The 24,536-nt window shown below is 30.9% G+C and overlaps 1 protein-coding gene across 2 annotated transcripts in view; it reads right to left on the bottom strand.

Moving 5' to 3' along the window:
- Positions 1 to 1,632: 1,632 nt before the first annotated feature.
- Positions 1,633 to 24,536, bottom strand: part of LOC119687882 (ets DNA-binding protein pokkuri) — a 34,103-nt gene continuing 11,199 nt past the window's right edge. The window contains exons 1-4 of one of the 2 annotated variants that reach the window (XM_038102414.1): positions 6,521 to 6,800; positions 4,573 to 5,688; positions 2,570 to 3,437; positions 1,633 to 2,507 (exon numbers count right to left, since the gene is read on the bottom strand). In XM_038102414.1, the coding sequence (XP_037958342.1) occupies positions 2,270 to 2,507; positions 2,570 to 3,437; positions 4,573 to 5,688; positions 6,521 to 6,533 (2,235 nt within the window). In that variant the 5' untranslated portion in view covers positions 6,534 to 6,800 and the 3' untranslated portion in view covers positions 1,633 to 2,269. Of the gene's footprint in view, positions 2,508 to 2,569; positions 3,438 to 4,572; positions 5,689 to 6,520; positions 6,801 to 24,536 lie in introns of those variants that run through there. The other variant, XM_038102415.1, reaches the window with a different exon arrangement.

The raw sequence follows: 24,536 nt of genomic DNA, 5'->3' as shown, positions 1-24,536 counted from the left end.
TTCTATCACATTCCATTGCAACGATATATATACTCGTATTATATATGTATTATTTAGAGATGATCAAAAATCTATTTGATTATCAGATTATAAACTTTTTCATTTCCGTTTTTATTTCGGAGATTTGTTACATATTGGGATTTATACTACTTAGTAATCTATAAGCTTAACGGGTATCCAAAACAAATACAAATGCAAAAGCAAAACGTTTTGTTGTTGTTTTGCAATTATCATGAAAACTAGTAAAGCTAAAAAAACGGCTGATCCTCTAAGCACGGCACATAAGCCGAACACTACAATTTAATTAAAATAAATAATGTATAAAATTTTTTAAGAAAATTAAGTGAACACGTACATTATAACAAGTATGTGTATAACATTGTCCACATATTTATATTGTTCATATATTTGCATACATACAAACTTATATATATATATATATATATATATATATACATATAATGCAATAATGTGTTATATTGTGTATTATATTTAATACGTACTTTTTGTATATATCTATAAACATATATTAAATCAAATATATACATAATAAAAATATATAATATTTATAACCTTTATAATATATATCTAATATATCATATATTCGAACTCAATATGTTGTTCGAACATTTTTGTGCGGCTCTAACTACTCGAGCGTGCTGGGGCACCGAAATGATCAAAGATTTGATCATTTCAAAGTATATTTAGAACTCTATTGAACACATTTTTAAAAATAAATATATTGTATATGTATATATAAAGTATTTGTACTGTATACATTTATTATATATATAATAATTTTTTATTATTTTTGCTTATTTTTTTCATACAAATTAAGACAAATTTTTTTAATATATTTAATAAGATTTTCATGTTTATAGATGTATATTTATGCATATATAAACTTGTACATATATAAATTTATGCATTTATTAATTTCTGTATAATAAATTTATATTTGCATTAATTTATACTTATCCAAAAAAAGATATCAAGAAAATAATAAAATATATTTGATTTTTATATATAAACTATAATTATATGTTATAATATATTATATTATATACACATATATAATATGTGTATATATATATACATATATATATATATATATATATATATATATATTATAATATAGTATATATAATATTTATGATATATAAAATATAATACACAATATAAATATTACACCCACTATTCAATTTAGAAATATTTTACAAAATATATAATATATATATACACACGACTTTGAATGTATTTTTGTATGTTTATATATATATAATATATATATATAAAACCCATTTATGCACATAGAATATATGAATATAATTTATAAGAATTATGATTTAAATTGGCACATTATGTATTTATTCTTATCATTTTTTGCTTAAAAAAATGAGCATATACAACTTACACCATTGTAAATATATCTATATATTTTTAATTGTATATATACCTATAAATAAATTCATTTTTTATTTACTACTTTACTAAGGACAAAATATCGTTTATATATAATAAATCTTTTCGTCTTAAACAATGTAAATATAAAATTTTCTATACAACTATTATATATATATAATCTTATGTATCTATATAAATATAATTTTTCATAACTAATTAATTACGCTTATATTATATATAATTTTAAACTTTTATATAAACTTGCAAACATTTGATCATCTGCAGTACTACATACATCCGTTATATGCATATAATCCCGGTATATATTTAATAAGGAATTAAATAAAAAGGAGCGCTTTTAATTTAACATTTTATATTCCAATATCCTTGAGTTTCTTATATGGTATGGTAACACCTAATTGCCTAAATGGATACTTAGGATCGCATGTATAACCAAATATTTTTTTATTGATTTTTTAGCTTAGCATATGTTGGGAAGATTACTGATATTACTAATGATATTTTCAGTTTTCGAACACTATTGGATTAGGTGGAAGTCGACATTGGTATGCATATGTATGTAGGAATATACAGATCTAGATTCTTGTCTTAAAAGGATAATTAAAACGTGGATGATATAATGCATATATATGTCTTACAAGCTGTTTCGAAACAAAATCGTTTCGCTTTTGATTGTCAGGATATAAATGCAACTTATGTCTAAGTTGCATTGTTATTGGTGAGTCCTTCTTTATTTTGTAATATATTGGTGACGAAGATTACGCTGTTCAATACTCCGGCACAATATTAATAATTTATATATATATAATTATTATATTTAATTTGCACCGTGGATGTGGTCTATTTACTTGCGCAAGTCCGTTGGTAATATGTTGGTATATTGATTGGCATCCGAGTCAGAATGATTTGCATCACTGTCCATTTGCATTGAACAGTTTTGTTCCTGTTCGTCCTGACGGGACATATGGTTTTGCATCAAATTGTTGCTTTTATCTTGATTAGATTCTGTTCTTGGTAATTCATTGTCATTGTTATAGCGTATAAGCTTAATAGTGGTCAGACCATCCGCATTTCTTATGAGGCTGTTCGAAGAAATTATTCTTTAATTAAAATGTAAATTATTTATTAAACAGCTTATACTTACGGATAGCAATCTTCATTGGCAGATGGATTGGAATATGGTCTTTTTTCATTAGAAGAAGCTGTTCCTGTCACACTCAAGTCAGTCGGTTTATTTTCGTCAATGTTTTCAGAACTATTTTCTAATTTTAACGAATGAAATTGAAATTTTTCGCTGTTAGTATTTGAAGGAGCCGGAGAGTTGGGTGGTGCTCCAGCGGCATTCGACGACAAATAGTGGAATGCGCCATTTACGGCATGCATGAATAGTGGTGAATTTGGTGGTGGTCCGTATGCAGCAGCAGCTGCAGCAACGGCAGCTGCAGCAGCTGATGTTGAAATTGTGGGTAGATTCATATGGTTATTGCTACGTGAGGAGGGTCGTTGTGGTGATTGTTGGGCAGCCACTGTTCCAGCAGCCTGCTGCAGTGATACGTTCATGTTTTGGTGCGAAATTGGCCAATTTGTACTATGTGCGTTTGTACTTAATTGATTTGAATTATTTGATTGATGATTGACAGCCGCAGCGCCATTATTTATGCCACCATTACTGTTCGTGTTCGTTGGCGTTGAGTTTGCAGCATTTTGCCGCAGCAGTGATATATTTTTTATATTCTTTAACTCAGTTGGATTGCGTAAAAATTGATAACAGTGACGCTCACCCTGTACCTTACGCAAGATATTCACACGATAATAATATCGTAGTGCTCGCGACATTTTGTCGTAGTTCATTGACAAATGATTCTTCTGTATGCCCCATAGCTTGGCTAATCCGGAAGGGTCAACAATTTTAAATACACCAGTATCCCGACATTTCCATGCTATCAGGTCACTGTACTTTTGGTTGCGATCGTTAAGTAGTTGTTGTAAGAAATCCCATAATAGTCGCCCATCTGAAAGACGAAGCATTTATTCGATTTTTGAAATTTAAATGATAGTAGTTCATATATTTCAGACCCTAGTGTTATATGGAATACTAAACTTATATAGAAAAATGCACACGTCTATGCAAGAGATTTTAAGGCCTCAACCGTCAGCATCGAACTAATACTCAATACGCTACTGTCTGAGTGGTTAATAATTTCGTATAAATGTGAGTCGTATAGATTATAATAGTTCCTATATAATAATTTGCATATGTGCGAAACTGAAAAAAGAAGTCTCGCCATTGAATAATGGGCTGCTCCACATGGCATTGCTCTGAATCATTCCCAAAGCATATGTCTCCTCAACTTAAGAAGAAACAAGAATGTCCTTAACTGGCAGTAACCAACTAGTATCAAGAATAGTAGGGGCAATCCTGTACTAGCCACTCTTTTTACTAAACCTAAGATTTAAGATTTCTGGTGTATATTTATGACAATCAGTATCAACAAGTTTAATCTATCTATCTACTACGTACTTTCAATACAAAAGGCATGAGTGAACAATCCGTGCATCCATTTGATATAAAACCCAATGCTTTTAAAATTTCGAACCAATTCACAAGATTTCAATTTATTAAAGTTTCAAGAACAACAATGAGAGGGGTCAGATAAAGATAAAAAAAAACTGAAAGAACCTCCCTAATAAGTTTAAGTGCTGTTTGGATTTCACATTTTCCTGTTAGCACAAGTTTTTATCGTTTCATGTGTTGAAATAAAATATATACAGCTTTACTTCTTTTGTAAAGTTGTAATCGATTTTCAAGTTAATAAGATTAATAAAAAGGATTTTTTATTAAGCCTATAGGTTTTAAGGCATAACAGATCTAACACCACTATTATATGAGACGAGGATGCCTGTTTCTTAAATAAAAACAACACTAAGAATAGGACAGAAATGACTTTAAGAGTGTTGGTTTAGTAAGATCTAATATCACCTACACATGCATATGTGGATCTGTGAAGGTTTATTTTTTTTAGTAGGTTCATTTTAGTAGTTTTTTTTATGAAACTTAGATTATTTAAAAACGCAACAATTTCGTTTTGTTACAGAAGATCGTAATTGTTTAAATGCATGTATGTATGTATGTATAACATTACTTACTTGTGTTTGGTTCTGTATTTTCTGGAAAAAATTCCCTTTTCACTGGTTGCATATAACTTGGAGTAGTTGGCGCTGAAACCGATCCACCATTACCATTGCCTGCCTGCAACTTTTGGCCAGAATTTTGAGTTTGATTTTGTGACCATGAATTAACAAAAGAATTAGTTATCTGCTGGGAGAAACTCTGTGACATATCTTTTAAAATTGGTGTTGTTGGAGGACTGGAAGTGTAATGTGCAGCTGCAGCAGCAACAGCAGCTGCTACATTATTACGTGCAGATATTGAATTTGAAGCAGCCACAACATCTGAACAGCTTTCTTCGTCAGAATCAGAATGGGTACTGCTTGTGCTGGCAGTATTGTTTGTAGTGAATGCATTCGCTGTACCTATTGTAACAGATACAGTGGAAGAGCCACTGCCATTACTGTTAGCTATACTACTACAAGTGGCACTACTTGTACTTGTTGAAGAATTTGTCGCGTTTTGATCTTGGCTTTGTGGTGGGCTGCTTGCCTGTGAATCCACGGACGGTGGTGGACTTAATGTCACAGAATTCGGCGTCATAAAATGATGTAAATGAGCATTATGAAATGGACTTTCTGGCGGAGCTATTGGTGGCCATGTCGGTGTCGGTGGATGACTATGAGGCGAAAGTGGATATCGGCTTGTAGGCGTCACTGGGCTATTAGGTAAATGCCATTGCATCATATGTGATTCGATTATCAACATTTGTAAAACATTATGCAAAACGTCACCAGCACCAGGGCAGCGATGACCAAAATCTGCACGTGTCAATAAGCATAACGCTTTACCATTCATTTGAAAGAGATCATGATCGACCTTTGGTAGATCAAACTCACGCTCACAAAAACGCAAGAAAACTGTTACATCTTCACGACCCCATAGACGTGGATCAGATGGCAACGATGGTGGCAGTTGTGTTTTTAATTCTGCCAATTGACTGGGGGGTGCTGGTGGACAACGCCAAAGTACATCGCTCCATAGGCCCAAAGGTGGATTAAGTGATAATTGTACTGGAAGCATTTTCATTTTGATATTGTGACAACTATTTTGGAAAACTGTTGTTGTTGTTGACTGCAGTGAAGCCAAAACGTCTGAAATTAAAAGAACAAATAATTATAATTAAATAGATGTTTATATGTACATACATATTATGAAATAATAAAAAGTAATAAGTAATAAAATCCAGTTGGTTTGGGGAAACTACATAGATAGTTGGAGGTGATCATTGTTAATGTACGTTACAAAGTGAAAGCATATTAGTTCTTTATATATATGTTTTTTTTTTTTTAAATATTTATTTTAATTATCTTTTTTTATAATGTTTTTTAATTTAATTTTTTATTTTATTTTTTAATTTTTTTCTAATATAGTGTAGATCATCAAAAAATATCTCCTTTGTATGAATGATTAAATGGTAGGCAATTCATTTTGGGTATTATATCTACGGGTCATCGTGAACATTGACTATCAATTATTCATATTATTGTCCTATGTTAAAACATGTTAGTACTCCTCTGTCTGGACACTGAAATCTTCTTGGCAGGCGTCATTTTGGATATAACATCTGGGGGCTGTCGTAAGCATTGCTACTAAATTATTATCTTCTTATCCCATGTTAATATGGTTCTATTATAAGCTCTGCGAGAATGTCAAATATATTTTTTTTTGCATATATGTATGTATATATTTAGAATGGATTTGTAAAAATAGAATTCCAATACAGAAAGATGCCAATAATTGACAAAAAAAATGATAAGTAAACATAATAGTACTTTTCTTCCATAAAAGTCAACGCAACCCACGCACTATTCTACTAAAATTGATCGAATTGAAGATCATTAATGATTAATTAATGAAGCATTTAAGACAACAGCGCAGATTGCAACATTATTATTATTATTATTATTATTTTGTTTCGCTTACCAACTAAATTCATATTTCACTGAATTTGCAAACCTTAATATAAATTATAAGGCAACGGTAGTAGCAGCCGGACATACCATCGTACACACAGTCATATAAACATAAGAATGTTTATCTAGACTCTCGCACTCCGCACTCTCACATGCAAGCTCGCCATGCCATTTCCTAAACGGTGTGGTAATGATCCGGATGCGAAGAGATACAATGTTAACTTACTGCTGCTTTCAGTTTGCTTTCAGAGACTTGATGACGTTGTTTTGCTTTTATTTTACTTTGTAATTTTTTATATTAGCACCATAATCACAACTAACAACAACAACAACACAGCGGCAGCAGCAACAACATTTCACATAGATACATACATACGTACACGCATACGTACATATATATACATATAAATAAATTCTATATTGTAATAAACGTCTTACAATTTTTACAAATGCTCACAACACTCTCCCGCTCTCCCGCCTTTTGCTTTTAATATTATTATTATTTGTGTGTTGTCTGTCTGTACGTCTGACTGTTGGCTTACTGAATAACTGACCGCCGACGATAGAAAAAATGGACAGATCAAGATCTACACCACCCCACAGCCTAAACCCAATAAGCAAAAAAAAAAAAAAAAACGACAAAAAGAAAATCTTATACTAACATGAATTAAAAAAAAAAAAATTAAAATAATAATAAAAATAAAAAATAAAAACTTTAGCACCAACAAACGGAAGTGCGCATGCCAAACAAAAACTTGTTTTTATTTAAAACAACAACAACAATACTAAACAATGACTGCATCGCATCTGAATTGTAAATCGTAAAGAAAAAGAGTCAAGCGAAAGGAAGAGCGAAGAGTTTAGTGTATAGTGTATAGTGTGTAGTGTGTAGAGTGTAGACTGAAGACTGAAGAGTGAAGAGAGATGGGGAATGTAAAATAAGTAATGGTGAAATGTTGAATTTGCCAGTAGGTAAACAGAGCACATACATAATCGAATACGCATGCAAGCAAAGCTTGATATACAACAACCCGAAAACCGAAGCGAACCAAATCAGCGGTTGTTCGTTCCCAGCACTACATAGCATCACATAAAAATAAATATTGTAAACAAATAAATATTGTATTCTTGTTGGGTTCGCTTAAAAAGACGAAGAAGATGAGGCACCCTGTAAAGATTGGTAAACGCATACACATACACATACAAACGCAGATGTACATTCCAAGCATTAATAAGCACAACAGCACAACAGCACCACAATAGACGGATGATGATGATGCCCAAATGAGTAGAAACCAGAATTCCTAATAATTTTTTCCTCTTCCAACTTTTCATATGACATGTGTAAACATAAATACATTAACAACACATTCACATGCATACACACATAGGGAACACATATGTATGTATGTATGTACACTGATATTCCTCTTAACCAGGCAGGCAGCATATTTATACACAAATACATATTTTCAAAAATATGTATTTATCGGATTTCTTTTGTTTCTTATTCCGTCCAAAGCAAATGAATTAAAGAAATGAAACAATTTAAGATATTTTTACTTTGAGGAGGTCTCTGCGTCGTCTCGGTGTTCCTGTTGACGATCTTTGCATTCTACATACTTTTTTTTTTTTTGATATTCATTGGATTTCGCTTTACGTTATATTGTGCGCGCTTCGTTGTATCTCTGCTGCGGATTTGTCTCTGTACCGTATCTACATATCTATTCTTGGTTATATCCGAATTATTAAAGACGCCATCTGTAGCAGACGTACATGTCCGTATTCATTTCTATATTAGAAAATATGTAAATAAAAAATATATTTAACATACAAACACACGTGAAAAAATCGACACCAATGCAAGTTTTTAGTTTTTTTTTATTTTTCAACAGAAATGAAACCCTAATACACTTAAAAAAAACCATTGACATTTTTTAGTCACTTAGAACCTTGCAGTTTTTAATCTAAAACTAATTTTACTGCGTATACGGTGGACTCATAAAAAAATATGATAAACAAATTACAGTGGTCGTCCAGTATAACGAACGCTCGATATTACGAATTTTCGATATAACGAACACCCAAAATATTTACATTGATTGTTCTATATAACGAACGAAAAAAAAAATTCTGCTCCATATTACGAACAAAAAATTTTTTATTTCTTATTCGTTTTTGTTTTATACAAATTATGCTTTTGAATATAATTTTACTATAAAACTAGCATTATTCAGCTTAGAATATGCATGTAATTGTCCGTTTTTTTTTTTTTTCTGAGAAAAATGCCTATATATGGCAAAATGCATATATATAGATCAACAGATCAGGCGCCACTGATCTGTTGTTTACAAATTCAGTTTATCATATACGAAATACTATCCAATACTATCTAACTATTTATTGTTAGTGTGACATTAGTACATACGAAGTTAATAAATGGAATAATGCTGATAATACCATCGATGTCTCGGACGAGGATGATGGATCTGATGACGAAAATATAGAAGAAAATAATTTAGAAATTATTAAACATAAAGATGCCATAAATCATTTCGAAAAATGCATAAAGTGGGCGATTAACAATAATGAAACTTCAAAATTAGCTGTACTAAGAGAACTACAAGAAAAAGCTGTTCAGAAAAGTCTTGAGTGTAGTAAAAAACAAACAAAAATTAATGATTTTTTTTACTCTACACTATGATTGAATGCGTCCTTTCTTATAAATAATTTTTGTAACAACCGAATAAAAAATACTTTTAAATAAATATATACTCGTACGTGTTTATAAGTTAATTTATGAACTCAAATGTATGAAATCTCCTAAAAATAACCATATTGGTAGGTAAATGTATAACATTCGATATTACGAATTTTTCGATATAACGAACAAGGGGTGCAACATAAAATTCGTTATATTGGACGTCCACTGTACAAAAAAAAAAAATTATAATATTTTTAGTCATTCGGATCAATGATAAAAAAGCTAATAGGCTTTTCAGTCTAAATAACAATGAACTCTTAACTGGTCATGCTCTCTACTCTACTGTTAACTACTATTTCTCAAAGATAGAATTAAAGAAACATCTGCAAACACAATGAAACACAAAGTGAGACATACATATGCTTATCCTTTCAGCTGTTATTGTTGTAACCCTAAGAATTCTTCTGTTTTTAATCCTGATAAGATGTTTGTGTTGTAACCCAAAAAGATTTTCTGATTTTACATCTAACGGAAGGTGCAAGTGACGCTAGATCATTCGAAAAAAAACGAATAGCTTTAGAACGTAGACCACGGCGCACCAGGAAGTACCGATTGAAGGTGCGCACTTCGTTAGATCGTTCAAAAGGCGAGCACATTTAGCCGCTCCTGGAACTATGTATCATATCCAAAGAGATTTTCTGTTTTTCCTATTGATGGGAGATGGGAGGATGTTATATGTTTTGTTAAATACGTCGATATGTCGGTTTATCGATAGTATGATAGATGTCAAACGTAGCGGTATGCAATTGCTTCTACTAACAATAATAATAATATGTTACATCAAATGCAGTGCTGTTCTTGTTGCAACTCGAAGAGAGTCTTTGTTATTGTCTTTATTGAAAGGAGTGAATAACACCCGCAAGGCAACTATGTATCATATCTGCTCGTGAACTGCAATTGTCAGAAAATAAAAAATTTACAACGATATAGCTTTAATTGAACCTAATTTGGTGTAAAGTCTCTTAAACCAAAGAATGCTATAAATTTCTTCGAATCCGTTTTTAAAGGAACGAGTGAACAACACTTGAACGTCAAGTAGCTTTAAAACGTTGATCAGGCTAATTTAAATATTTCTTTTTAAATTAGTTAGATATCACTTGTAGTAACAGCTATAAAACTCAGACTTCTGAAACCTGCAATTGACGTACTTTTTAAAACTATAGCCGAACTTAGTGTATTTATTTTTATTTCTTAAAATTCAATGAATCAATGTTTCAAAAATAATACAAAAATTAATTTGAAGAAGTATTTAAAATACTTAACCTATCACAACCTCACAACACGTTGGACCAACATCAAAATGAGAATATTACATATTAGAGAGGATGACAAAATCCTTTATATTATTTATCGATAGACGAAATAAACGGATTAAACGAAATGAATGCACGTCTGGAAAGAGACCAAAGCTTACATTGTACTGTTGTGACAAAGCAGAAGAACAGTGTTTTAATTCGACTACTACATTCCTTCATTGAGCTGTAAGTTCTTAAAAGTTAAGCTCACACATGTATATATTTAGATCCCACTTTAGTGTTATCTTACCAGAATAAAATAAAAATAAAGAGACTTCTTTATACATGAGTTATCTAATATTGTTCGAGTAAGTACGTGTTCTATTCACAAACAGATATCAATACCTTCCTTAAGTGTAACAAAAATCATAGTTGGATGAATTTAATTCCCAATAGTTTCCAGTTATGATATACACTGTAGGGACGATATTTTTATAAGATATTTCAATGCGATCACAAGATTTTCTTTCATTTGAAAACCACTAACTTACATGCATATTGTAGAACCTTCTCATCTTATATTTATGATTGACATATGTCCTAATTTATTTTTACAAATTAGTTTTGCAGGTATATTTATTTAAAATAAACAAAATATGTTGCTTATTGATTATATAAATTAATTTTAATCAAACTTCATAAAAATGCAAAAGATTACTGGAATTATAATTGTAGAACGGAATTGCAGCAGAGATATGGGCAATGTTGTTCAGGTGGAAGACCATGAGTTAAGGATTGTACATTATATTCTTAAACAGATCGATAGAAAGTTAAACTTTCCACGTGAATTCACGTGTAACATTAATAAAACATCTATAAGACTTATGTAATTTTGGACAACTACAGAGAATCATTGCACAAATTATAGTCTGAACTAAAAACATTTATATAATATATACAACCATAGATATATAAATATAGTTAATTATACATAATTATTATAGATAACTGTAGATTACCACTGCAAAAGTTCGTGTAGGTTTACCGTAAATCATTTAGGTAAGGATATAGGATCTTATGCATGACATTTCTTTTTAATTAGTTTAATATAATTTAATGTATAATTTTTTTTGCATATGTGTAAAAATATTTTATTAAATGACTACAAAATATCATTACTTAATTTGAATAAAAATCCAATGCTCCTAATCCAAGCATAATATTTGGCATTGCACTCATATTTGATATAGTTAATTATATATAATTATTATAGATAACTGTAGAGGACCACTGCAAAAGTTCGTGTAGGTTTAGCGTAAACCGTTTAGTTAAGGATATAGGATCTTATGCATGATATTTCTTTTTAATTAGTTTAATATAATTTAATGTATAATTTTTTTTGCATACGTGTAAAAATATTTTATTAAATGACTACAAAATTTCATTACTTAATTTGAATAAAAATCCAATGCTCCTAATCCAAGCATAATATTTGGCATTGCACTCATATTTGTCACAGTGTATTTTCACAATGCATAAAGCGATCCTGCCATCCCACAAAGAGTTGTCACCTAAGATTTGTTAAAGGGGAATGGGTATACATCGCATGCGTTATGATTACAATGTATTAGCTACTGCATACGGCTATTTACAGGTACGTAGATCCGCTTCGTTTTTACTCATGTAGGTATGTATGTGTCGGCACAGTGCACATGCCTTTCGCCAACTTCTAAATTATTTGATTTATGATTAGCTAACGTACAAGGAATTGAATGCGTCAACCACTCTTCGGTTTATTTTAAGAAATCTCGTATATTAATATCTGGTACTCAACTTTATATACTATGTATGTGCATAACAGTGGCGGCAACTTATGGCCATGTCCTAATTTACTTTTTATCAAAAACTAATGCAGCGTTACAATTCGAGGTCAATTAAGTTTAGAATTCGTATTTTTTTTATGGTGGCTATAGATCAACCGACCTATTCACAAGTCGAGACGCGACTACCTGTTCGGCATACATACATACATAGACAAACAAGCATCAAACATTAAGCATATCTATTGTAATACTGAAACACTGAAACAAAAACAAATTCTTGTGGCTGCCACATTCGCCTAGTTTATTACATTTTTTCTTACACTCTTTCTCCCCTGTGCCCCATGCAGCGTGAGCATATAAAAATGGCTCTCACCGACCAACTGAAAATTTACTGTGTATCATCGTATGCGATGATAAAACCAGTTTAAACGGAAATTCAAATTCTGATGATAAAAAGATGTTAAGTTTCAGAAAAAAAGAAACAAAAAAAATTTTAATAGAAGAGGTATTTTTTGTAAGAAGGAAGAGAAGAACACAATAATAAGAAGGAAGATTAAAGAAAAATTTTTATAGGGATAGATTACGATAAATGTGTGCGGAACAAAGTACTTGTGCTTACATATTTATCGTAGGCACGGCATTTATTTTCATCCGATCATTTACACGGACAAGAGTGTGTGTACGAGTGTTCGTGTAGAACAATTTATGTGTTGGATTCTTCAGTCTTCAGTAGAATTGCTTTCTACAGGTGCTTTATGTTTTTACACGGAACTAAGCCCAGTCAATAGAGTCCAATAGACTGCTAAAATTGGCAATATAATTATTCAAGATGTACAAATTTCGATGTACGAAATAGTTTTTTAATTAACGACAATGTTTAGAAGATAGAAATTAGTTATCTTGTCTCAAAATAAATGACAGTTAGGGCCTATATCGGAGAACAATTAAAAAAGTAGAAAGATAGAGTTTTGTCGGGAACTTTCAGAGGCCTATTCATTTCTTTGTATGACACATATTCCACAGTGTTTATTATTGGGAAAGAGAGTAAGGATATATCCCTACTAAATATTTGTTACAAGAATTTTTCAAGGACTGACCGTTTGACAATAGATCAATGCTTTATTTGTCGTGTGATGCTGCTTATGTTTCACCTAATGATTATTGGATTACAATTTTAATATTACATTCAGATACATATTTGACAGTCGTAACAGCAAAAACATAGAATTCAACCTATAACACTGGGTATACAACAGAAATATACACATGTCAGCAATGAGTATAAAACCTTCTATTAATAATAAATGAACAACTATCATTTTGGCGTTGTTCAAACAGTGGTAGGAACCAGCGAATGTTGAAAGAAATAGTTCTATACCAAATATGCTTATTTTTAAAGATTCAAAACAAAGGTTCAAACTAACATCTAAAACACAAGTATTTTAATAGCATACAAAAACAACTTAGAAGAGTGATGTTCTGCAGCATTAGCAACACCTGAATTTTCGTCTACATTAGTAGAAAGAAAGCACACGAAGGTAATTTTAAATTCTAATAGAAAGCGACTCGACCCAACGATTCTACTTAACAGGTGAAAAATTGATAATGTGAGTGCTGGGATGGCCCTAACGCAGTAGATGACGAACGTGTCCGTGTCTAATTTCTATTCTAGTCATTTATATATAACAGGTGCAAAGCACAACCTAACGCCCTAACACGGTTGTGGACGAACGATGGACCACTATTGAAGATACCTGTAAAGACACCAAGATGATTGTTGAAATTTACTAGAAAGTGATGGATAATTGTTTAGTGTTGATTAGAAAATCTGGTAAGGTTTCAAAATGAACGATATAGAATTCAAATACTTTAACGGTCGTTTTTATACGATTTAAATGGAATTTTCGGGAACATGTTTGATCTTTTGGTTTTAGAGTATGTACATATCTCTCTCGTATAAGATATTATATTTTTCTAACAAAGTGTTACAAAGTTCATCGAAATATGAAGTTGCAGTGGTATGGATAATTACTAAGAACAGATTATAAAAGAGTAGCAGTGAAGTATATGAGGTCAACCCTGAAGAATATATTGAAAAGAAAATAAGAACTATTTAAATAAGGAACTATAAAATGAAAAAAAAGTAAAATGTAGATTGTAATCCTCTCAACATATATGATGTCCTTTTTTCTTGACAATAATAAACGAATTATTGGTGTCTATTCTAAAAAATCAAAGTTTAATAATATTAATATATTATAATAATAAATGAACAGTAAAGTAACCATTAAAACTTTTTTAAAGAATCTGGTTTAGATTTTTTTTAAACAAAAATATTTATAATATATAAATATATATGCGTGTATAAACTTGTATGTATGTAATTAATTACGTATACATAACTTTTGTGTATGTTTGTATATACATATATGCATATATATAAACATAGATAAGTGTATTCCTCCCGTATGCAAAACATAATCGAGATTTAGGAGTAAAAATGATTTTTTAATAACGTCACCCAGTAATGAATACCAAGAATATTTGAGTTCATCAAAATAAAAAAAAAAATAAAAAAATAAAAAAAAAAGAATTATACAACACAACAACGAGCGCTTATGTAGATATGTACGTATAAGCATTTGGTTGGACAGACTGACGGACGTGTTTACTTATGAATATCGTTCACAATCAAGAAATCAACCTAACATCAATTTAAATATCTTTGGTTTTTGCATATCAAATATTCATTTAATAAGCATAAAAATTTAGCCGAGTCAACGACCTGCTTAATAATCGGAGGAAGAAAAAAATTTGCTGAAAAGAACTAAAAACATAAAAAATCGAAACAAAAGCGCGCTTAGCTGATCAGTACGAGGAACTTGTAAACAAAATTTTCAGATACTTAATTTTCTGATTCGAACTATTATTGCCAACATTTATTGCCAATTACGACTTATGAAATACAATACATAAATTAAAAAAAAAAAGAGAAATAAAAAATAAATGAAAATTAGATGCACAACAATGTTTTAAATTAAATAATAGAAATATAGATTTCCGACCGAAATAATATGAATTTTTCAGTATGATAAGTTTATTGATTTAGAATACTAATATATTATAAACTTTATATAAACAGATTTAGAATAAACAAAACAAACGTCTATCCAAAATAAACCAAAAATGAAATTTGTTGTTTTTATTGCGATGACATTCGGACCCTTTTTGCAATAAAGAGGTAGTTCACACATATATATGGAGCATCGACTATACTAAACAGTCACTTTAGTTCAAGTGACAATTAACTGCCATCAGTAAACAATAATGGTGCCCTAAGCGATAGGAAAACTATTATACAACGTTGGTAATATTGTCACCAATAAGATTACCAATCACCAATAAGATGACGATGTTATCTGATAGACAGTCATAGGAGAGCATAAACACAGCTTCATTTGAATTTAAAATTATAATGATGTCGTTATTTGAAGAAAAAGATATTTAAAAGAAAAGCTATAAAAAAGATTACAAACAGCAAAGATCGTTGATTACAGCCGACTTTTGTTTTGCTTTCTTAGAATGGTAACCCGGATTGGGCATGTCCTTCTTTAACAATTTCTCATTATCATATTTATCTTGTTATCATATAAATTTTTTACTTTTCTATAATTTTTGAATTGATCAGTACGCTTTTTTCTCTTTTCCCAAAGGCTTTTCTTAATACGTGGCTCAATTACCTTACGCGCTAAGATCCAGATTCCAAAAAAACTTCATTGTCATAAAATTCCAATTCCAATGACCAACATTCAAATTGATTAATCAAAATGAAAATATCTTTGAATGCAAAAAAAAAAAACAATAATTTACAAGATCTATATTGTGTATATATAAAAATTAACGTCAAATACCATCCAGTTTTTAATAGCTTTCTGTTTAACTAAAACAAAGACTGCTGAAAATCCACATGGAGCAATATGTCTTCTCGTCTGATTGAAATAGACAATTATTTGTCGTGAATTAACCTGTGTATTCTTGTAGAATATCCATATAGCAATTTCAAAACTGATAGAAGCACACAATTGCTAGTTATATAAAGATGCGTGAATGTTGTCAGAGTTATTGCAGTTCTCTCCAGTCATTAGTGTAAAGGAACCCACGTAGAGAAACTGCGCATTCATTGCAGAAGTTGTAGAAACTTATAGGAGAAAGAACTTATTAAGTATCTTTTCTGTATATGGCCGGCTCAGGCCTCCACAAGAAATAGATTTTTAGGGAAGTACTTTTTTGAGAGCTTGTCAGACTGCTTATCGATAGGAAAGAAAGTTCTTTTAAATCAATTAAATTTATCGGAATGAATTTAGCTTATATCTTAAGGTTTCTTGTGAGAAATGTGGTAGCAAAATGGTTGTTTTCTAAACTACCATTGCAATCACCCATATAAAGATTGTATATTATATTCAAAGATATCTTCTTTCGACACCATTTTCTTCACCAAGTGAATATTTTTTCAATAGAAAATTGTAAAACCGTCGACATTATGAAATGATCAACAATATCAATGTATTACTCAAACAAGTGACTTAAATAAGCAAATCACCAGATGGCGCTAAAATAGACACAGAACCAGGCAACGATACTATTAATAGTGAGGGAGAAGAAAGTTTATTTTGTACTTATAGTTAAAATTATAATGATTATAATGTTCATAATATCAGCTTTATAGCTATTGTAGAAATATATAATATAATATCGTTTCATTTAGATTAACTGTTTGCTGTTGGAATAGAAAACGCTACGGCTAAGTCACTTCCAATGAAATAGAGACGAGGTGCGAATCGTTCTCAATTGAAAAACAAAACGTGTTTGGAATAATCATAACATAGGTAAATGGTAAGTGTATAAATATTTGTAAAATGAATAGGAAAGACAGACCTGGAGAGTGATTTTAATATTGAACAAATACGGATTCATTAGTATTCATACATACATATTTGTGTATCTTAGCTTGGCTATCTTTTAAAATTCAAATGCTAAAACTGCTAAAGACAATTAATATTAAATGTTCGGTTATTTGTTCGGTGTCGGTTTGTCGGTGGATCGCTCATTCGTTCAATAACCTTTTTTAATTTTTCTTCTTTTTCGGTTCATCTTCTTATGAGAAAACAAGAAAAAGTCATTATTTTTCAATTTGATTGCGACCAATGTACGCAATCTTGGATTTTATTAGTTAGATTCCGGCAGCAGCAGCAGCAGCAGCAGCAAAAACAGCCACCACAACGGCAGTAACAACAGCAGTAGCAACAACAACAACAGCATATACAACAACATCAGCAATATAGCAATAGCAACAGCAGCAATAAAATTGTACACTTTTCATTTGACTTATTTATTAATGTAACATTTAAGATTCCGCTTCGGTGTGTGCACTCGATTACTCAAGCCATTTCTGTTCCTCTCCATTCCCGTCTTCTTAAGTGGCCTTTAGACATCAACGCGCGTTGACAAACACACGAAGTCTTCTCTCTCCATTACACATTAAATTTACCAACAATTTTTTAAACACGCCTCCAGCAAACAATGCAAAATTTGTGCACTCATCAGTATTAAAGCAATCGCTGAAGTGTCGACAGCGGCTGCTATGCGTAATTTCCTTACGAAAAATGATGACATTTAATTTATAATTTTAATTTATATATTTATATTTATTTTTATGATTTCAATTTATATATTTATTTTTATATATATTATATTTTATATAATTTAATTTTTTTTTTGGTATTTTTTAATAACAAATTTTCCGTAGGTGCACAATGCAATTAATATTTAAAACAAAATTTTTATTGTAATTTAATGTTTGGTTATTTTTTTTTAGTCCAAGGTTATTAATATTTTAATTCTTCTTAAAAATGTTTTGGAAATTAAAAAATTTTACCTAGGTAAAAAATACAAATATTTAAAATAAAATTCATTCATATTTGCAAAGCATCGCATGCGACAAATCATGCGTGCATTTAAACGATGTTTACGCTTCCATTTCTCAAAATAAATAAAATTTTGCATGCCGACCAAATCCGACTGTATATGCAAAAACACGAGCGTGGTTGAAGAAATATCAAAATTTTTTGATTTTCGTCAACACATTTCTTAAAATTTCAAATGTTACTATTACACAAACAAATTTCGCATTTCACAAAGTAGGAGAAAAAAATTCTCATGTGAGAGCGATTTTTTAGTATATTTGTTGTTTTATCTGGGGCGTGTTTAAAAAATTTTTAAAAAATTGTTTGTGTAATGGCAAGCGCGCGTTGACAACGAACGTTGCTGTCTAATGGGCCCTTTACATAAAACTATATGGTCAGTAATTGCATGGCGTCATAAAAATGGCTGAACTTTATTTCCGTATTCGAAACAACGACAGCGGCGATCTACTGATAAGAACATGAACTTACAGATATAGATACATACCTACATACTCAAACGAATCTGATTGTAAATTGCATATGAGTATATGCATACATTATTATCTATAGTAGATACGTATTGTGGGCTACAGCAAATACTTGCACTATAATATACATATATAGGTAAGATATTTGAGATATTCTCAACCTCTCAATTTGGACATATCATAACATTATTGAATTTAGAACTATAAGAAACATATCTTTGAAGATTCAAAAACAAGGCTGTAAATTATTTTCGATCATATGGTATATGAAATACTTATATATGTATTATTTAAACAATTAGAATATAATTTAAGTTTATAATTTGTTTATATATGAGTACATGTATTCTTATATTGGGGTAAACATAGATATAAATGTTGATAAACGACTATTAAATTTCTACACAATCAATTCAAGATACAACTATATATATTAATAGAATATAATAATAAGTGTACTAGTAAGCTTTACTTCGCGTTCATATTCAAAGCTCTATAATATTTTCCCACAAGCGCTAATGTATACCATAGTAGAGTATAGAGTACTCGTATAGTATGTGGAACTTTCTTTATATGTATCCACACATGTTCACGAAAGCGTCAACTGGCGAACGATAAGATAATAAAGAATTTTATTTCATTTCTTAAAGTAAGTCTTCCGTGACTTTCTAAGCACAAGTTCACAGAGAGAAAGGTAAATATTATAAAATATTTGTTGAAATGACGGATGTGCGCAACGAAGAAGGAGAACGGAGAACGGAGAGGGGAGAGAGAGACGAAGAACGGGACAGAGTGCTAAGACGGAGAGGTTAGTCAATATATGAAATATATTTTAAGCATATCCGCATACTAACTCACTCGCACTCACACGGAAATTAATAGTAGCAGGCAGTACTGCCTGCATTAATATTATTGCTATAGCGGCGTCAATTGTATATCAGTAGTCAAAATTACAGATTGTGATGCAAGTACTAGCGAACACTTAGGCAAGGCAGGCAGGCAAACGCTCATATTAGTAGTATAGGGGGACACGGAAGAAAGCGTTTAGTTTTAACTTTTTAGTAAGAATTCCAAATAAGATTTTATTATATTTTATTGCTAAAACTACAACAACGATAACAGTCACAGTCACAGCCACAGCAACAACAGCAACAGCAGCAACCGCAACAACAACAATAACATTTAGTTAACAACTTTGATGTGCAGAGAATGCGCTTCGCTTTTAAATTATCATTCTACATGCGGTGACTGCTGACTTGATTGTAAAGTATGTTCTGGCTGTTATAGCAGCGATTTGTCTACATATATATTCATATATATATATATTTATATATAGATATGTATATGCGTAATGTTCAGGCAGCCATATAAATAATAAGTGTAGAAGCAAGCGGCGAACTTACACGAATAAGTATAAGTATGTACATACATATATACAGACGGACGTATCGATATTAAGAACAACGCAAACCATACATAAACATAATACACAAATGCGGAAGCGGATATTAAAACAACTACATGATATTGTAGAAAACAAGAAGAACAATCAAGTCATGCAAGTCCATATATTCTAAAGCAATTATCGAAGCTAATGTACAGACAAGACGATATGTGGCACACATACTTACGATGAACGATGAGTTTAGTTAGCACTGAGCAGCGAGCACCGTCACGGCACGGCGCGGTGCGGCTTGGTGTGCCGTGCCGTTCACTGAGTGTGAATAAATGAAAGAATCATACAACCCAACCAGAAGAAATCAAAGCGAAAATATTGCAAAATATGTAAACAAGAAAAAGTAGGAAGTTCGAGATTTAAAGGTATTATTACTGGCACTTTGACTCTACATGCAAACTCTACATGTGAATTGATGATCGTACGTCTGAAAAGATCTGATATTCAATTTTATTCAATATCTGTTAAATAATGGGTGCAAACAGTATCAATTATTAGAGACTTACTTCCCTTACATACTACTGAAAACTAATTTCTTTCATCATCACTAGTAAATATATGTGAGACGATTTTTTTGCGCCAAATTATATTTGATTAAATTACCAAAAAATAAACATAAAATATACAATTGAACTTATCGAAATTATTTTGAGTTTTCGAGCTAGTCGCCTTTACCACGAAATATGGCACTTATTCTGTCTTGGGTCGACAAACCTATGGAATGAAATCTTAAGTTTAAATTTGTTTTTGAATATATATTGTATTGTGTGATATATGCAGCTAAGCTCCCATTTGTTTTCCCATATGATTTAGATATAGTTTAATTCGAATTTGTTCCTCACTTTCGATCTAGTCGCCTTCACCGCGAAATATGGCACTTATTCTGTCTTGGGTCGACAAATCTATGGAATGAAATTTACCAGTTTTGCCGGAATTATTATCAATGTCAACAACTGAACTGTAATTAGTAAATATTTTTATTTAAAATTGAATTTTATTGAACTTATAGAAAAGAAGTTTTAGAAAACAAATAAATTTTTCCGAAATCACTTCGAACTTTTAATACTCTTGCTTATAAAGCGAACTGGGTCTAGCTTGGATCAACAAATCAATATATACAAAAAAAATTTCTTATATACAAAGAAAATTTAAGTACATTAACATTCTATAGTCCTTCACTGGGTTAGGAAAATTTTCATATTGAAGAATTGAGCAAGTTCACATCTGGTATGGAATGTTGGTTTTCACCAAATGTTGTCTAAACGTCTACTCAGTTTCCAACCGAAATATTTGATTACCTTAATCTTCAGAGTCATTTTCAAAACTGCCGCACTTATCGAAAAGCTATTATCATGACCACCCAAACTATTAGAAACAGTGTTCTTTGTATCTTGGAGCCTTCTGACATTCAAAAGTCAACATTTTCATATGACGTCTCCTATATAAGTTTCATCGATCATTATCGATCATCTTTATTCAGTAATTGAACGAGTTTATGCAAACAGAATAATTCTTTCGCTACATCGAATTTAATTTTTTTGTCTTTTCTGAAATCCGTAAACCTTCAAACTTCAAACTTGTTTTAAATATATATATGGTATGATTGATTTTGGTATGTCCAGACCACCATTATTTTGTAACAATATCAGTTTTGTTATAACGTACTGTGATTCGAGATATAAAAGAATCATAAACATATTGAGCTAGCTAAAGGAGTGTTCTAATAATACTGATCTGAGGTTTTTCATCTGAATATAACTTCACTATATAACACCTAGTGTACGTTTATATTTTATAATGTACATTTTTTTTAATCTTAAACAATTGCAATAAAGTTCACTGTCATTAGATGAAATATTGACAAAATTTTTCAATTCGACAATTAATAAATATTATAGATTTACAGGTATTGATTGGTCTGTGAATACCTTAAGAAAAAGCCGTAAACTACGTATATCTGTAAGCTATATCAATGGTATTGCGTGACAATTTGCTTACTTTATTATAGTGCTTAAGTAGTAACATGTTCTGGTATTTAGATAACAGATACATACCTTGTTTTGTCTACTTATCTCGCTTAGAGATTAATTGAAAGAAAGGGGTGTAAAAGTTTGTTTGCGGCTATCAGAAAAAAATGAATATTAGTAGTTGATATGTGTCTGTCACTTTCGCTTGCAATATGTCACACTTGCAAAACCTAGTATTCAATGTGATACCTTAAATCTGTTCGGTTCTAAGTTACTTCTAAACCCAACTGTATTACCTAGCTTAGAGTAAAATAATATCCTTAACTAAAAGTTTAATTTTTAATGCGTTATTAGTTTTAAAATAATTAAAAAAATTAAATTAAAAAAAGTGCGTAAGTGTTACTTATTAACAATTTTATTTTTATTAGATTACGCTCGATTAAAACCAATTTTTTTTTACCTGAATCAAGATATTTTTAATGATGCATTATATGATGTAATTGATATAATATATTGTATAAATTATTATGATTTTTTGAAGTCTAGGTAATAGACTATATAATCAACTCCATAAAAAAATAAGCTATTATAGTAGAATAAATGCAATATTTCAGTACGAATGAGAATTTTCTTGAAGACATTTTTGACTAAAAATTAGTTCCTTTATAGAAAGCAGATATACAATTTATAACGTCAAAACAACTACAACAATTGTAATTTAAGTACTGCAACGTTATTACCTAAGGCGTACTTTTTCTCACCGAAAAACTAAGGAAATTTATATTAGTTTAATTTCATATGCTTGTAGATTATATGGATGAGTGCAGTACACAGTACCATTGCGTTCTGATAAGTGCAACGGAATGCAAATTCACAGTCCACAAAACAGAAAACAATGAAACGTGTAAACAATTTTATTCCGCATTTCAACCAATGCAACAAACAGAAGAGCCTACAATGGCCTAAAGATATGCAGACAGCCGCAACGCTTACAGCAGAATTCCTCATTTCAGGTTGATTATGAATTAATTTCACGCAACAAACGAGCCAGTGAGCTTTCATTAGATCATCTACACAACAATAACTCATTCCATTCCATCCCCATGCATATATATGCATGTGTACCCTCAGACAATGCTAATTCTACCAAAAAGTCAACCATAAATATATATAATAGGAATAGTCCATGTCCATCATCACCACCAACACCAACACCAACGCCAACACCAACACCAACATCATCGTCATAGCCATCATAGTCATCATCGTCATTTAAGTCATTGAAGTCATTATCGTTGTAATTACCACATTGCTGCATACGCGGCATTTGAGGATTCACACAATGCATGCAACTCGCGCAACAATCAAGAATTCTAATGCAATGAATGACACACAATTGCTACGTGATGTTCGTGTCAATTGTATTCAATGTTCCTCGAAAATAAGTATGTGCAAAAGTAATTACAGTAAAAGTTACTTCAGCAAGGTACTTCATAAACACCTTCAAGGAATATGCAATGCAGAAACACCAATACTTGCACACCCATACACCAGTGACACCTCCACTGGCACCTGCACTCTCAACTGCACATAATAGAAGATTCATAGATACGAATGTGTTTAAGAATTTGATCAAATGGTCACCAAGTACTCCTCCTCCATACACTTACCTCCTCCATATACCTTTCTTCAAGTTGCAGTCCATGGGTCTGAAATTCCCCATATTCTGGTAAATCTATTTACTTTTCAAAATAGCAAACCTAGATCTTAGCACATATTATGATTTAATACACATTTCGAGTATGTGGAAGTACTGCGATAAGAATAGTCTTAGTCGTAGACACAATATTAGTATGCGTGGTATATGTGTTGTGTGATGGCATATACTTTCATAAAATCGTCCACACATATCTCGGCTGATAACACTTTTCGGAACTTCCCCAACTGATTTCTTCGGATACGAGTACACAATGGCATGCACTTGTTAATATCAGAAATTCTGATTACAAATTAAACAAACAATTATATATTCAGGTACATATTATACACATATGCATATATACATACACTCGCATTTATATGTAGTGTAGAAATGCAAAGGTATAGATTATATACCTGATACACTTTAAGAGTGGGCTTTGTTCAGCTGAGTTCGTATTTTTTCTTTCGAACATTTTTCCGTCATTTCCGTAAAAATGTTCGCTTTCATATTTTGATTTCTGTTGTGTAAGAAATGTTTTCGGTTGGTTCTATATCGTAAAAATGTGTTATCAGAAACTTATATATAAACATATATGCATATTTTTTATTTAAATGTATTTAATATTTTT

The sequence above is a fragment of the Teleopsis dalmanni genome, chromosome X, assembly GCF_002237135.1.
Source record: "Teleopsis dalmanni isolate 2A chromosome X, ASM223713v2, whole genome shotgun sequence".
Lineage (NCBI taxonomy): Eukaryota > Metazoa > Arthropoda > Insecta > Diptera > Diopsidae > Teleopsis > Teleopsis dalmanni.
Note: the sequence above shows the minus strand (reverse complement) of the source record. Positions and strands in the feature narration are given on the sequence as shown.